Source organism: Nipponia nippon, unplaced genomic scaffold (genome assembly GCF_047370975.1).
Source record: "Nipponia nippon isolate SJK-2023a ecotype South Korea unplaced genomic scaffold, ASM4737097v1 scaffold_7, whole genome shotgun sequence".
NCBI classification, from domain to species: Eukaryota; Metazoa; Chordata; class Aves; order Pelecaniformes; family Threskiornithidae; genus Nipponia; species Nipponia nippon.
Genome location: NW_028262391.1, coordinates 5,628,790 through 5,642,600, shown reverse-complemented (window position 1 = coordinate 5,642,600; position 13,811 = coordinate 5,628,790). Strand labels below are relative to the sequence as shown.

Sequence of the window (13,811 nt, the reverse complement as noted above, 5' to 3'; positions counted from 1 at the left end):
CATTAGAACTTGTGAAATATTACCACGAAATCACAATGATAAAATCTGAATCTGTCCATCAGCAGTTCTTAACCATCTACATAGACAAGTCTGGTTTCCAATCGAGGTCTCACATGATTTCAGTCCCTGAAAAAAAAGTTGCCTTATGGCATGCATAGTATAGACATCACTAGTGCTACCTGGAAGAGTTCTATCTTCTCTCCTCCTCCCTCCCAAAAGGGTACCAATATAAAACCCAGTTATCTTAATATTTTAACTTCACCTTTTGCTGCATAGTCGGCTGCATATATTTAAAGTAATTCTCCACTCAAAACCTCAGAATAGTCTAGGAGTAAAAACCTGTTAACTCACCAGCAACAGAACATTAAGAAAGAAGTGGGATTCAGTTTCTATCAAAAACAAAAGCACACCTCGCTTCTGGGGTTCTTTATTATCTTCCCAAAGACATTTAAATAGAATTATTCTAGTATTATGGTCTAGTATTAGGTCACAGCCAAAAATTTCAGCTTTAAGAAAAAACCCTAATTTTATACTGATTTGAACTGCCAGTAGCTTAAAGCACCCAAATAATTTTAATTTTTCTATTTAATGAATGTTCTGTAGTTCTAGAAAGATGAGTTATGCATTGTTGTTCACATACAAAAAGACAGTCTAACAGATGTAAACTATTTATTGAATATTTGCCACCAATATTGTTAAATACATATTCTTGCAGTTTTCGCTTTCAAGTTAAAATGTCAGAAACAGAACACCAAATATTTACAATTCTTATAAGGAATGTTACATAATGACACATTAAGGCGTAAATTCTTTTGGCTTATAATTCTGAAAAGAATGATAATAGCAAAAAGTGATGCAAAATCTTCATTGTGAGATTATGATTAAGCTACAATGTTTTACAAAAATATGGTGTAAGATGGCAATAATCCCATTCGAAATCCTGCATTAGGCCCCTCAAGAGGGGCTGATAATTTATACAGTCAAAACTTTAAAATTTACATATAAAGGTACCCTATCCACCATTGAAAAGTACAACTCTCAACATATACAGTTTTCAGGCCACAGTTTTGAAGGTCTGGAGTATCAAGTTGGTTTGATGAATTAGTCGGTTGGCACTTATGAACACATTTATTGCCCTGTTAAAAGAGAAAGATATTGCTTCAGGCATTTTTAGAACCATGTCATTCAATAAATACAGCGTTAAGTTTGGGCAACTAAATATATTGGCATCTAGGCTCTGCAAATTGGAAGCGTATTGATGTTTTACCATATTGTGATCTACCTGAAGCTTACCGCTGGCAAACAGATAAACTTATTTGCATAGCTAATCCTAGACAGACTGTTTATTGGCAGGAACTTGAGACTTCGGCTCTCAATCATCACTGACATCTCAATCATTTAGTTCTGGGGTTTTAGCTATACTGAGGAAAAGAGTGGAACAGATGATCATTAAATGCCTCTTCTTTTCAGAGTTGAATATTTCATCCCCTAGTAATTTCAGAATTTGCAACTCTTTCCTCAAGAAATACTAAGCATGTACGCATGTGGAAGCGACACAGTATTTTAGTTACCTTTTTGTTAAGAAAGAGGTGTGGGGTCACTGAGTTTTTCAGCTCCGTAATGACACCTGTTAGCATGACTTTCATTTAGTGCTGTTCCTTTCTGGTAAGAGCAGGGTATCTTATTCAACATGCAGTTCAGATTTAAATTACTTCAGATTCCACAAGGATATGAAATACAAGCCTTACCTAGGACTTCTTGCAATACTGATAATACCCAACACACTTAGAGCTTATGCCCATAATACACAGCACAGCATTCACTTCACGTAAGGCTAAACAAAGCTGGTCTCTTTCAGTATGGTTGGGGTAGGGTACATGCACAGCACATCCAACCCTTTCCCCATTTGTTCAAACATTTTTCTTATCAGCTGAGACTGTTTAGATCTAGTTCATGTGAAGACTTATCTATACATCTGTTCAATAATCATAAAGCTATATTTCTCATGTCTATATTTCTCATATTGGTATCATAACCAAATTTAGGCCCAATTTCAAAAGGAGCAGGGAAAAAAAAAAGAATGCTTTGATAGGAGCAAGGTAGCATGCACAGCTGGTCTCAAAATTTGTCTCTCCTTTAGTAATGCACCATCCCCTGGGTGCTCTTAGTCTTTGCCAAGCTCAACAAGACCATACATGAAAGTTAGTTCTCATCTTTAAAACAGTAGCACACAGAACACTTTGGCACTGTCAAAATCTGAGGGGGATACACTCGCCATCCAAAAGAGTCACTACAGTGAAATATACAAGAATAGTGGCTTCAAAAGCCAAGGTGAAGACCTAAAAAAAGCCTCAGTTTGAAGGCTAAAATGTTCAAATATAAAAAAATTAATCAGCTGAGTAATTCCAAATACTGTGAAGGACTATAAGGAGCTATAAAGAAAGGACAATAAAAATGTAAATCAAAGAAAACACTGCATAGATCTTTAGTGTTTGCAAATGATATTTCAAATACGTAGATTACTTTTTCCAATAAAGCATTCATAATTTTTTTTGTCACTGAAAAAAAAACACACAAGGCCATGAAATTTAATTTCACATATTCAAATTTAAAGCTAATACTGCCCATGGGTGTTGTATGGTGCCACATTTAACAGGCTTCCCTTTCCTGAAAGGCATTACAAAAGGAATAACAGTATTTTAAAGCAGCCATGATGGTCTGAGGACACAGGTGAGAAAAAAAAAAAGAATCCTGAAGAAGGTAGCTTATGCCCAAAAGCTTATTTTCCCCTGTTAGTCAACAAGACCTTTCATTACGTAAAATATTAGTACAAAGACATACTTACTTTCCATCTTTAAAATAGGTTTTCAGAGTATCACTGAAACTTTTGGAGTATTTTACAAACTCTTTCTTTTGGTGCTCAAGTGCCTAAGAAACAAAAACACCAGGAGCAGAGTCTTAGTTCACATATTGTTGGGTACAGTCAGAATCTTGATGTTAAACTGAGAAGAAAATTGGCTAACATTACATAGGTACAGGAATTTTGATTTTTTTTTTTAGACGACGTGCAGAGAAATCGCCCTCTTCCTATAAAACTGCTAAGACCTACCACACAACAATATTGTTGTTAAAGTATTATGTCATTCACCAGTTAAGCTCTCCTATTCATCCTTTAATCAAAATGATATGCTTCCTCTTATATTATTAAAAAAATATTATATAAAAAGAGTTATTGCACGTACCCGCCGATTCTGGTATTGGTATTTCTTGAAGACATTATTTACTGTGTCAAGAAGTTCCTTTATTGCACTTGCGATGTCCCTATTTGCAAATAAAAGATAGTTGTAATAACCTCAAGCTATCCTGTTTAAATGTGGGAATTTAATCTGCTTCTAGTAGTCAAATACTTCTTAAAACAGTCTCTACAGAATAACTGTCAGACAGGATGCAGAAAGACCAAATGCAAAGAGCTAGACCAGTGACACGGGAATTCAAACTAGGAATCAGCAAGTTAAGTTCAATCTAGTAACATGGGGCTGTCATTAAAAATCCTCAACCCTGCTCATTTATAAGCACGGATCAGGCTCCTTTTCAATGGGAACAGTGTTGCTAGCATCCCCTACAACATTTGAACATTCAGATTTAAATAAAAAGTTTGACCCCTCAATCTTAAAAAAAAAAGAAACATAACACAGTACTTACTTGATTGTCTGAAGAAACCTCACTCTGTCATTGATCTCATCAGGAATCTTACTAAGAATCTGTTTAAGTGCTCGTGCCTTTTCATTAAGATCTTGGAATTCCGGTTCTGGTCTTTCAATCATATACTCTAATAAGAAGAACATGTTCAAAAATACCATTAGTTTTTCCTCAGGTCTCTAGTGACAGCTAAAAACACTACTTCACAAAAAGCAGCAGTATTGCCATGTTACATTTGATGGTGAACATCACAAAAATAGCCATGACCAGAAAACTGCAGTGACTACACTCTGCATCAATAGAAACACAGTGCAACGATAATCTTTATTATTGCAAGTTGAAAAAAGAGCCCATCTTACTTTATTTAAGCAAGACACTGAAGACACTACACTAATCAAATGCAGTATTAAAATAACTTAAAGCCTACTGTATGCTCCCCTTCTCTGACAGTATAACTACTGCTTTTAATCTGAAGCAGAGAAAAGGAGGGTATTATACTCCATATATGCTTTTTTCTGCTTGTTAGCATTGCAAAAGGTGAAATATGCACCCACATAAACAGAGTTCTAAACATTCTTTTTCTTTCTTTCTCTTATTAGTTGAGCATGTTTTTTAGGGAGATTTAATTTCTCCAAGCGGTATTGAGAAAACACAAGTATTCTTCTACCATGCTGAAAAAATACATTAAGAAACAAATAACCTCTTCTGAAAATAGGTATAGAGAAATGCATGTTCCTAGTTAACAGTGTAATTAAAAATACACTTATTCAACATAAGCTAAGCTATTACCTTCTACATCATCAGCTGCCATACGCAGAAGAGACTCTGTGAAGTTCACATCCACACTTTTTTTCTCCAGAATTTTCATAATGATGTCCTGTGTAAGACCTGGATTTTCTTTTTCAGCCTGTATGGGAAACAACATTTTTATTCTTACATATGTAAGACCTGAATATTGCAAGCACAAAGGCAGATTTTCATGTAACTTGCTTCACATACTGCAGGGCTCTGCTAGAAACTTTAAAAGTCTAATGGCTTTAAACTAGCAGATTAAATTGAAAATCATTCTTCCACTACAACAGCCATTTTTCTCGGACTACAACAGTGATTTTGTATAAACAACTTTTCCAATAAGCCTTTCCACTCATTTCAATTTGAATAAGAAAGTTTTTCATTAAATTCTGTATTCTGTTACATTTCCATAAACACAAAGCTTTGAGACAAAGATATTGTATCCATTGGAATTTAATTCACTCAAACACAGGTGCTACTCCCCCATCCTCCACATGACATTTTATAGATGTGCCTCTTATGAATCACATCATATGCTCAAGCATCATCTTGGAATTGCTTTTTCAGAAAAAAAAACAACTTTTGATTGATGACATATCTAAATAAAGTTAAGCTAGACTAATATTGGAGGTATTCACACTACCTGTGCTGCTACCAAAGAATTATGCTGTGTTGAATAAGAATGAGAGCGCGTGTTTTTTTTTTTAGCTAGCACTACTATTTCCACCAATATCTTGGTTTTTACATTATTTGCATTCGGCTTAGCTCCTTACCACCAGTCAGAAAAACATTTAACACATACGAGCTCTAGTTGAAACTTAAGACTGTCTAGGTACACTTACATTTAAGTGTAGGAACAGGGCAGTATTACTTAGTTGCATAGCTCACACGTTAAGATATGTCATGTCTAGAATTATTTTTGTTTAAAGAATTCAAAAAGATTACCACTTCAATAAAGCAGTATAAAAGTAATATCTGTATTTTCATTCTTTAGGAATGTAATAGAAAAGTTAGAAGAATCTTTTTTCCACTTACTGCTGGATGCAAATACAAGCATTGACCTTATCCTCATCCACAAAAAAAATCCCATTGCCATTCACTTCGTAAACCATTTTCAAAGTGTGCTACATGCCTGTTTCTCATAAGCACGTATTCTACATAGTCTTGTTACATTTAGACTAAGTTTATACCTTATTACCTTCACTGACTGATTCCTCATTTAAGCTTTTGTACTACACAGACAAGATTCTGCTTGTTTAAAATTGCTCTATATGCTTGTATCATTCAGACTTCTACTCATAACATTTGCAGACATTTCAAACTTACAGTCCATGCAATTGTCCACTTTATTTTTAGACTACTGGATCAAGGATGCAGTCTTCAAACAGAAAGACACAAGGAAACAAGACAGCTGACATTTTAGCTTCATCATATATGGTTTACCTTTTAAACAATCATTCTTCAATACAAGTTACTTCTCACCTTAATAAAAGCTGCTCTCAGTGTCTGAGCTGCAGATAGATTTACTCTTTCTAGCTGCAATAAAAGTTTAGAATTATTAGCAATTCTAATGTTATCAGAACAAAACAAGTCAAGTACTCATGCCTTGCCTTAAACAGCATAATGAAAAAGGGAACTGACAGAAGCATTCAAATTACTGGTCTCATTTGAGGGAGAGATACTATAAAGTTTAATCCCAAAGGAAAGACTACCCCCAAAATAAAAAACATGAAAATCAAACATGTCACTGGACATATTTTGCATTTATCCAGCCTACAGCAGAAGTCTGACAGAAGCTTTTGAGAACATCTTGACCATCTCTGATACTCGCAGAAAAACAAATATCCTATGAAATTATAGCCATTAGCAGTAAAATTAAAATGTACCAAGCTGTTCACAGGTACATGCTCAACTGTACGTTACTTCCTGCCACTGAATGCCAGACCTAGCATTTTGGTGAAAATTCACTGTAAAAGGCAAGAAAAAAGATCAGGGCAAAGACAACTAGTAATCTTTGATGAGCACGAAATTGTATTCATGGAAAAAAGGGTAAAACAATACACAGAAAGAATATTGTGTTAGACAAAGCTTCCCCAATTAAGACGAGCAACCTGTTACTGTGATCGTGTTTCCCCAATGTAAAGGGGATTACTACATTCTAAAGCAAAATGTAGCTTACCTCATTAAAGACAGGGTACATAACAGCATAGAGAGGCATGGAAACCATAGAAGTGGTCTCTGCTTCATTCTTCATCTCTTCCATTGTCATCCTCATTCAAAGACCCACTTCTTAAGGAAAACACTATAGAAGCAAAAACCTCCTCATTCACTGAAATGTTTCTTCTTTTTCCTCGTTGTGCAAGAAGTCTTGAAGAACTTGAAGAATATGTTGTCCTTGAGTTGTGCAAGGGAACAAAAATAAACAAAAACCAAACACAATTATGAATGCTCATGACTGACACGTTCTAAAAATGAAAAAGGCACAGAACAACATTATTTTCTTACTGCCTAGAAACTAGGAATTACTTATGACATGAGTTGAGTAAATATGCAATGACTACTTCATGTAACTTCAAAATCCTAATTGAAATCTATTAAGTGAACAGATATTTTAAAGAGTAAGGTACTATGTTTTACTTCAAGCTTTCATGGAATGAATTTTCCTGAAAGAAGTGGTTTTATTTGATATGTATTACAAAAGTCTTGCCACCACTCGTAAGCAGCAGCAAAAGATTCCTGACAACTCACATATATATAAAAAGCTTGAAAAGCATTACATACATGCTGTAAACCCAAAACCCATACAGATGCATTATGACAATTAACATTAAGACTATCTATAAATACTCCATGTTTTTGCATATGTATCAAGCTGTGATTCTGCTGGAGACCAGTGCCTACTTTCTACCCATTTGAATTCCAAACACTACATCTAAAACTCTTAAGTCATGTTTCCACTCAGGGTGTGTCAAAAGCTATGTTAACTCAATGGAAAATTATTGTTCCAGTAACTGAACCTAGGTTTTGGGAGTTCTCCACCCAGTCCAGCTCATCATAGCCAGAGTGATCATTGCTTAGACCCTGAAATTATGCAGAAAAGAAAAAGGGTCATCCTACAGTTCATAAAAAGTCTTTGTTACAGCCTGCTATATTTTCTGTTCGTAAGATTATTTTAAAATATTTTATATAACATAATGGAGTTTAAAGACCTAAAGTCCAAGTTAGGAATAAAGACACACAGAAAGAGATTAACAGTTTTCATTTTTAGATTTGCTTGGAGTATTTAATGCACGAGAGGAGGCTTTTTCCTCCCTACAAGCTTCAGACATCAGGCATTTTTATGTTCATGTACCGATTTTATTGATATTTTAGTAAGAAGTGAAAAAAGTGAAATTTTTAAGAGAAGCTACTATAGTAATCAATATCACTTCCCAAGAATTTGAACAGGTTAAAAAATGCCAAGATATTTCTTCAAGCTATAGTCCTCGTTACGCTCTGCACTGGCTAAAAATCTTCAAGCTGTTTAAGTAGAAGAACAGATATTCTTTTTTGCCTGGGGCAGGTATATAGTAGTTTAGCTATAATTATACAAGTGAAATTTGTTATTGATTACAGTAAGCGCAGAGAAGAACTTGGATGACTACAAGTATCATGCATGTCTCATCTGAGCATGTGATTAGGCAGTATGAATATACCCAAAAGTGAGAAAACAAGTGAAGAACTGGTCACACTATAGAAACAGCTGACAGTTAAAACATGATTTGAAGAAAAATTAAACATGAATATAGTAACAAGCAACAACTCTTTATACAAATCTTCTGACATGGACTACTTATTACAAAATCTCATCTTTGTTTCTCTTACTTTTCCAACCCTTCAACGTGACATACATGAGCAGATTCCTATAGCCACAGAATAGGATTACTGAGACTTTAAAAAGGGGTCTGTATAAGTGAGGTATGTCCATATGAATGGAACTGCAAAAATCAGGACTCTCACATTTTTATCACCTACCCATAGATATTTTACAGCTGTCAAGAACATGGAAGAATGCAACTGAATATTCATCATTCCTCAAAAAGTTGAATATCTTTAAGAACTTGTTTCAGAGTTACATAAATTCATGCAAGGTCTACCCACGTGGAGGGGAAGGAACTTGTCTGAACAAGTTTTCACTCACAACTGCAAGTACAAGCTGTCCCATTTCTTATACATGCATGTTCCCTGCACTAAAGACTCTGGCATGTAAAGGGCAGAGTGAATGGAGAGCTGTTTCACTGTTAAATTCTGCGTTTCTGGAAGTTCAGTAAAAATATATACTCATGCAAGATACTACACTAACAAGCACCACTGAAGACAGCATTCGCAGACTAATTCACTGGAAGTTTTTATCTAGAGTACTGTATTCTCAACAGAGTAGGTCTTTAAAACAGTTAAATCAGGTCATTGAACACTGGTCTAGTCTACCCAAAAGATTTTTGATCATCGGAGGAAGGGCAAAAAAGGACAAAGTAACCATTAGATATAATTACTTTGTTTTTATGGGCTAGCAGTATCCACAAAGAAAAGGAAATACTAACTGAAATGATGGATTTTTATGATGATGAAAACCTATTACACTGTGGACTACCATGAAGACCTCATTTTCTCCTGAAGAGCCATAAGCTATTGTTACTAATCCATTGTACACTTAAACCCCCCATATAAAAACAATTATACACCATCCATTACCTCTTTACCAGACACTGACACTCTTCAAGCAAAATACAAAACCTTGGATTTATATTAGCACAAAGGATACAAGTGTTGCAACTGAAGACAAGACGTAGATTTACATATACACGCACACAAGAAATACATAAGAACATCAAATACTTTTGTTGCCAACTTATGAAAAGACATATATTCAATATATCCCACTGGTTGTTCATTATTCCAGAAACCTTACCATTTTCCAGAAGATACAACACAAGGCAGTATCATGCTGTCATGCAAGGATCCGACTGCTAACATTGCCACACAATTTGTCTTTGCAGCTAGGGATCAATTTCTTCACATCTTTCAGATATAACTTAGATGCACTGCAGTCTTTGCTAGTGTTAAATAGCAGGGATAAAAATCTTCACCAAAAAAACCCCATTTATTTGCGTTAAAGAAAGATAGTTTGTCATAGCTACACTAAACCACATACAAATATCTTTGAAGGTCTCAATCCTGATTATGGACCAAATCCCCATGAAAACTGAAGTTTACGCTCTATTATTTAGATAAATTATTAGAAAGTCCACTAGCCTTCAACGTGGCCTGACTAAAGCCAAAGTTTAATGAACATCATCATGCAGCAACTAGGAGCTTTTGGTATTTCTTTTGGTATGTGATCAAAATCAGCCATCTGCATAGCTGCCAAGCTTTATGGCAACAGTGTCTTCTAAAAACTTAACTTCAGTTCATTCCAATCCCAAAAGTGTGTTTTATTTGAGATGAGTCTACCCTAGTTCCACCTGCCAACTCTTTTTTTTACACTCTCAAAAAAATGGAATAAGATTCCATGAGGTGGTGATTTATTAGAACAGCACAATGCAGTTGCACAGTTCGGAAAATCCTGGCAAATTGCTCTAAGATGCAAAAAAGGTGTTACTTAGCTGGCAAACTTGTTAATTGGTCTGAGGGGGAAGACAAGGAGAAGATAATAGGATATGCTGTCTGGAATAGACAGACTGCCAAATATTAATCCGCATCCAAGCCTGATCTTTTTTGTTACCGTGATCCCACAGATTCAAGTCTGTATATGTGTAATTAGAAGTCATGCTTCACACTACATCATCAGATGAAATCAACCATCAGTAGAGAACATACAGAACAATATAGGGAATTTAGAGAATCTAAATTTGAGAACTATGCTAGGATGCCAGCTAATACAATTCTGCTGCTCAGTCTTAAATCATCGAATACATCAAGCTGTATTCCAGGAGATAGAATAGTATAGCCTATTCGGTATTAGCATGGAGTATTACTTCCGTTGTTAGTACAAATCTTACCTTCTAACCTTTAAGTTCTAGCATTAAAATATTATCCCAGCTATTTAGCAAGCACTGAGAGATGTGGCACATTTTAGATGAGGAACAAATTTGGAAAGATTCTTTGGTAGACCTATTCCCCCATATCCATCCAATGACATTTTAAATCATTAAACTGAACTTTATGAGAAAAAACCCTACATTAAGATAAACTTCCTGTAAGCCAAAAAGGGTAAATAGCAAAAAACACCACACTTCCCAAAATGTACAGCTACTGTTATCAGTATCTACAGTGATAATTTGCTTTCTCTCATCTGTGTCATTTACTGACAGACTTTTGATTATGCACTAAAATCAAGTAGCAGAACTGCAGAGCTACTTAATAAGAACAGAACCATCACGGAGTGCAATAATCCTCCTTAAACCCATATCTGCTCATGGGCAGAGTGAAAACAAGCAAGGTATCCATGAAAGAAAGGTGTTTGTTTAACACTACCTTTTGAAACAGTGAAAGAGTGAGAAGAGAGCAGAGTCTCATGATTACAACTTTTAAAGAGTTTTAAAACAACAGAAACATTAGGTATCAGTGGGCAGGATTTCAATCTTCAGTTATGTCACCAGTAAATCTACCTATACACTGATGTTGTCTCTGTTCCCTTCTCCAGGCTCCATCTACCTTAGATCTGGAAAACTTTAAGCACCTAGACATTAATAATCTTTTTCAGCAAAGTACTAAAGAGGAACAAGGCCTGAGGCAGTGATCTACCAGAATGATTATTTCAATGGTTGGCTTCTAGCAAAAATTACAGCTCTATTCCTGCTACAGAAGGCTGTCCTTACTGCCAAGAAGTTCTGCTTCACTTTCTGCAGTGAGGATTTAAGAGGACATTTTACCTTTAACCTGATCCAAGACCAGGTTACCAGAGTTACCAGAAAAACTAATTTAAATTCAGGCAAAAAGAGTGGGGGAAGGGAAATAGCAGGAATTCTATCCTGAATTCAGAGGCAAAGAGCTTGGCTCCTATTTGTAAGACCAATGTGCATGGGAGGAGGGAGTCTAGGTAATTTACTAATTACAGTTGCAAATTTTACAGAATAAAAAAAAACCTGCAGAGTATGCTCTTTTAACTATATGCATATTCCACGCATAGCTTGGTAACTAAGTTTCCCTTATTAATGGTCACTCAAAAGAAATTAAAAAAACCCACACTCCTTTTCCATGTCAGATGGTAACTTACCTGCTAGCTCTATATTTCAATTATAGACTGTAATTATTTCCCATTGTATAGCTTAGACTGTATGGTTACAACGCTTAAATGCTTTGTGCTTCAGATACAGAACTATTTTCCTTCTTTTTAAAACTGAGGTGACTTCCTGGCAGTATGGTTGAATTCATTGGAATTGGCATACAGAGCAACTGCTACGAAAACAATCTGTGTGTTTTAAAATCAGTTAAAGATAAGAAGAATCTTAAAAAAAGATATTCCACTGTACTAATTCCATATTCTATTAACTCTAACACCTAGCAGTTTCACTGATGAGTTAACAAAAGGAACGTCACCAGAAAACAGCATTGAAGTTTTAGAAGTATCTTTAAATGCCTCTCACTAGAATAGAGATAAGCAGTTTTCAAACATCCACACACACATGTAATAGCCACTTACAGTTGAGTTCACTTTGACAAAGCATAACCACTTATGCATTTGATTATTGGAAGAGCAATTCGTATGACTAATTCAGAAATCACACAAGCTCACAAGTCTGTTTTGAGAATCATATCAAGTTAAAAAAAAACAAAAAACAAAAAACAACAAACAAACCAAAATCCAAGCCCATTCTACAGTCAGGCTTACAAATAGTTCATATTCTTTTGCAATCCTAAACTTCAAAATGGAAGTGATTTAGTCCTAATGCACCCAGCTTTTGTGTCTGCCTACCACATAAGAAACTATAGCCTCCTGGACTGTGCCCCAATTTCACTAGTTAGCAACATTAAAATTATTATACAGTATAACTGAAAAAGGTCACGGTTCTTAGCATATATAATCACAACAACAGATCCTGCCTCTCTTTGTTTTTGGGAATGTGAAAGTAAAACTATTAGTCTAGCAACCACTGACAAGTAAGACAGTTTCAAACCTACAAATACATTCCCACAAGTAAACAAATACCGGAGGGCAATTAGTTCCTCTGATAACAGGAACAGCACAAACCTGGCCCAGGGTTTCAGCCGTCTACCTGTGCCCCGGTATGTGTAAGCTACAGGAAGGGAACCAACCAAACTCACCAGTTAAGGGAGCAGCTTAATGGGACGCCCAAGCACTGAACGTCTCCCCGGACTGCTCAGTTACTGCGAGGAGCACAGCCCGGGCTATCTGCTGTCCCTCGCCCCCAGGTTCGCGGGGAAGGAGCCCAGATGCCTTTTTCTCTCCCCTACCTGAGGAGGCACTGACCGCGCCGCCGGCGCCAGCGGCAGCCACTTGACACAGCTCCGCTCCGGCGTTAGGACGGGCTAAAAATACTGCACATCCGGGCCTACGCCCGCCAGGCCCGGGCGGCCCGCGGCCGCCCTCCCGGGGCTCGCCAGCCAGCGCGGGGCGGCCCGGGCCGAGGGGCCTCAAGGCGGGCAGCTCCCCCGGCCGCTCCCCTCACCCCGAATCGGGGAGGGCCCCAACCCAGCCGCGGCGGCGGGGAGCGGAGGGCTGAGGGAAGGACAGGGAGAAGGACAGGCCCTCGCCCCGCCGCACCCCCGCCTCGAGGCGGGAGGAAACGGGTCACCCGCCCGCCAGGGCCGGACTCCTCTTCCCCCGGGGAAGGGGCACCCTCCGCCTTCCCCGCACGGCGAGGCCCGAGGCCGCGCTCACCTGCGGCGCGAGCTACCGGCGACCCCCACCGCTCCGTCCTCCCCCCGCCGCCCCTGGGCCAGGCCCCGATGCTGGGAAGAGTTTTACGCTTCTGAGGCGGCACAGCCCCGAAGGGCGAGCCAGGCCCTGCGCGCACACTACCGGACCCCCCACCCCACTCCACCCTCCAACCGCGCTCGCTTCGCCGCGGGCGCAGGCCGAGGAGAGGAGGGGAGGGGAGGACAGCAGCGCGGCGCAGCACCTCACCTCCCCCCGACCCGCCGAGCCCTCGCAGCTCTCAAGTGGGCTTCGCCGCCCCGCCGGAAGCGCCTGCGAGGAGGAAGCGTCCGCCGCTGTTACCACACACCAGGCGTTGTCCGGAACTAACCGGCAGCCGCGCGGGCCGCCGGGGTTTGTAGTCCGCCACCGGCGACTACGAGCCCCACAATGCCACGCGGCG

At 38.2% G+C, this 13,811-nt stretch overlaps 1 protein-coding gene across 3 annotated transcripts; it reads right to left on the bottom strand.

Annotated features, from left to right (window-relative positions):
- Positions 1-652: 652 nt before the first annotated feature.
- On the bottom strand, positions 653-13,760 carry PDCD10 (programmed cell death 10). Of its 3 annotated transcripts, XM_087739962.1 has the most exons (9): positions 13,619-13,760; positions 6,671-6,885; positions 5,974-6,027; positions 4,489-4,606; positions 3,703-3,829; positions 3,243-3,321; positions 2,846-2,928; positions 1,572-1,627; positions 653-1,136 (listed from the first exon to the last, which is right to left on the bottom strand). In XM_087739962.1, the coding sequence occupies exons 2-8, from the start codon at positions 6,764-6,766 to the stop codon at positions 1,579-1,581; spliced, it is 606 nt and encodes a 201-aa protein (XP_087596088.1). In that variant the 5' UTR covers positions 6,767-6,885; positions 13,619-13,760; the 3' UTR covers positions 653-1,136; positions 1,572-1,578. The 3 variants fall into 3 exon arrangements, with proteins under 3 accessions (XP_087596088.1, XP_087596086.1, XP_087596087.1); XM_087739960.1 differs by lacking the exon at positions 1,572-1,627; XM_087739961.1 differs by lacking the exons at positions 1,572-1,627; positions 13,619-13,760 and adding an exon at positions 9,440-9,569.
- Positions 13,761-13,811: the final 51 nt, after the last annotated feature.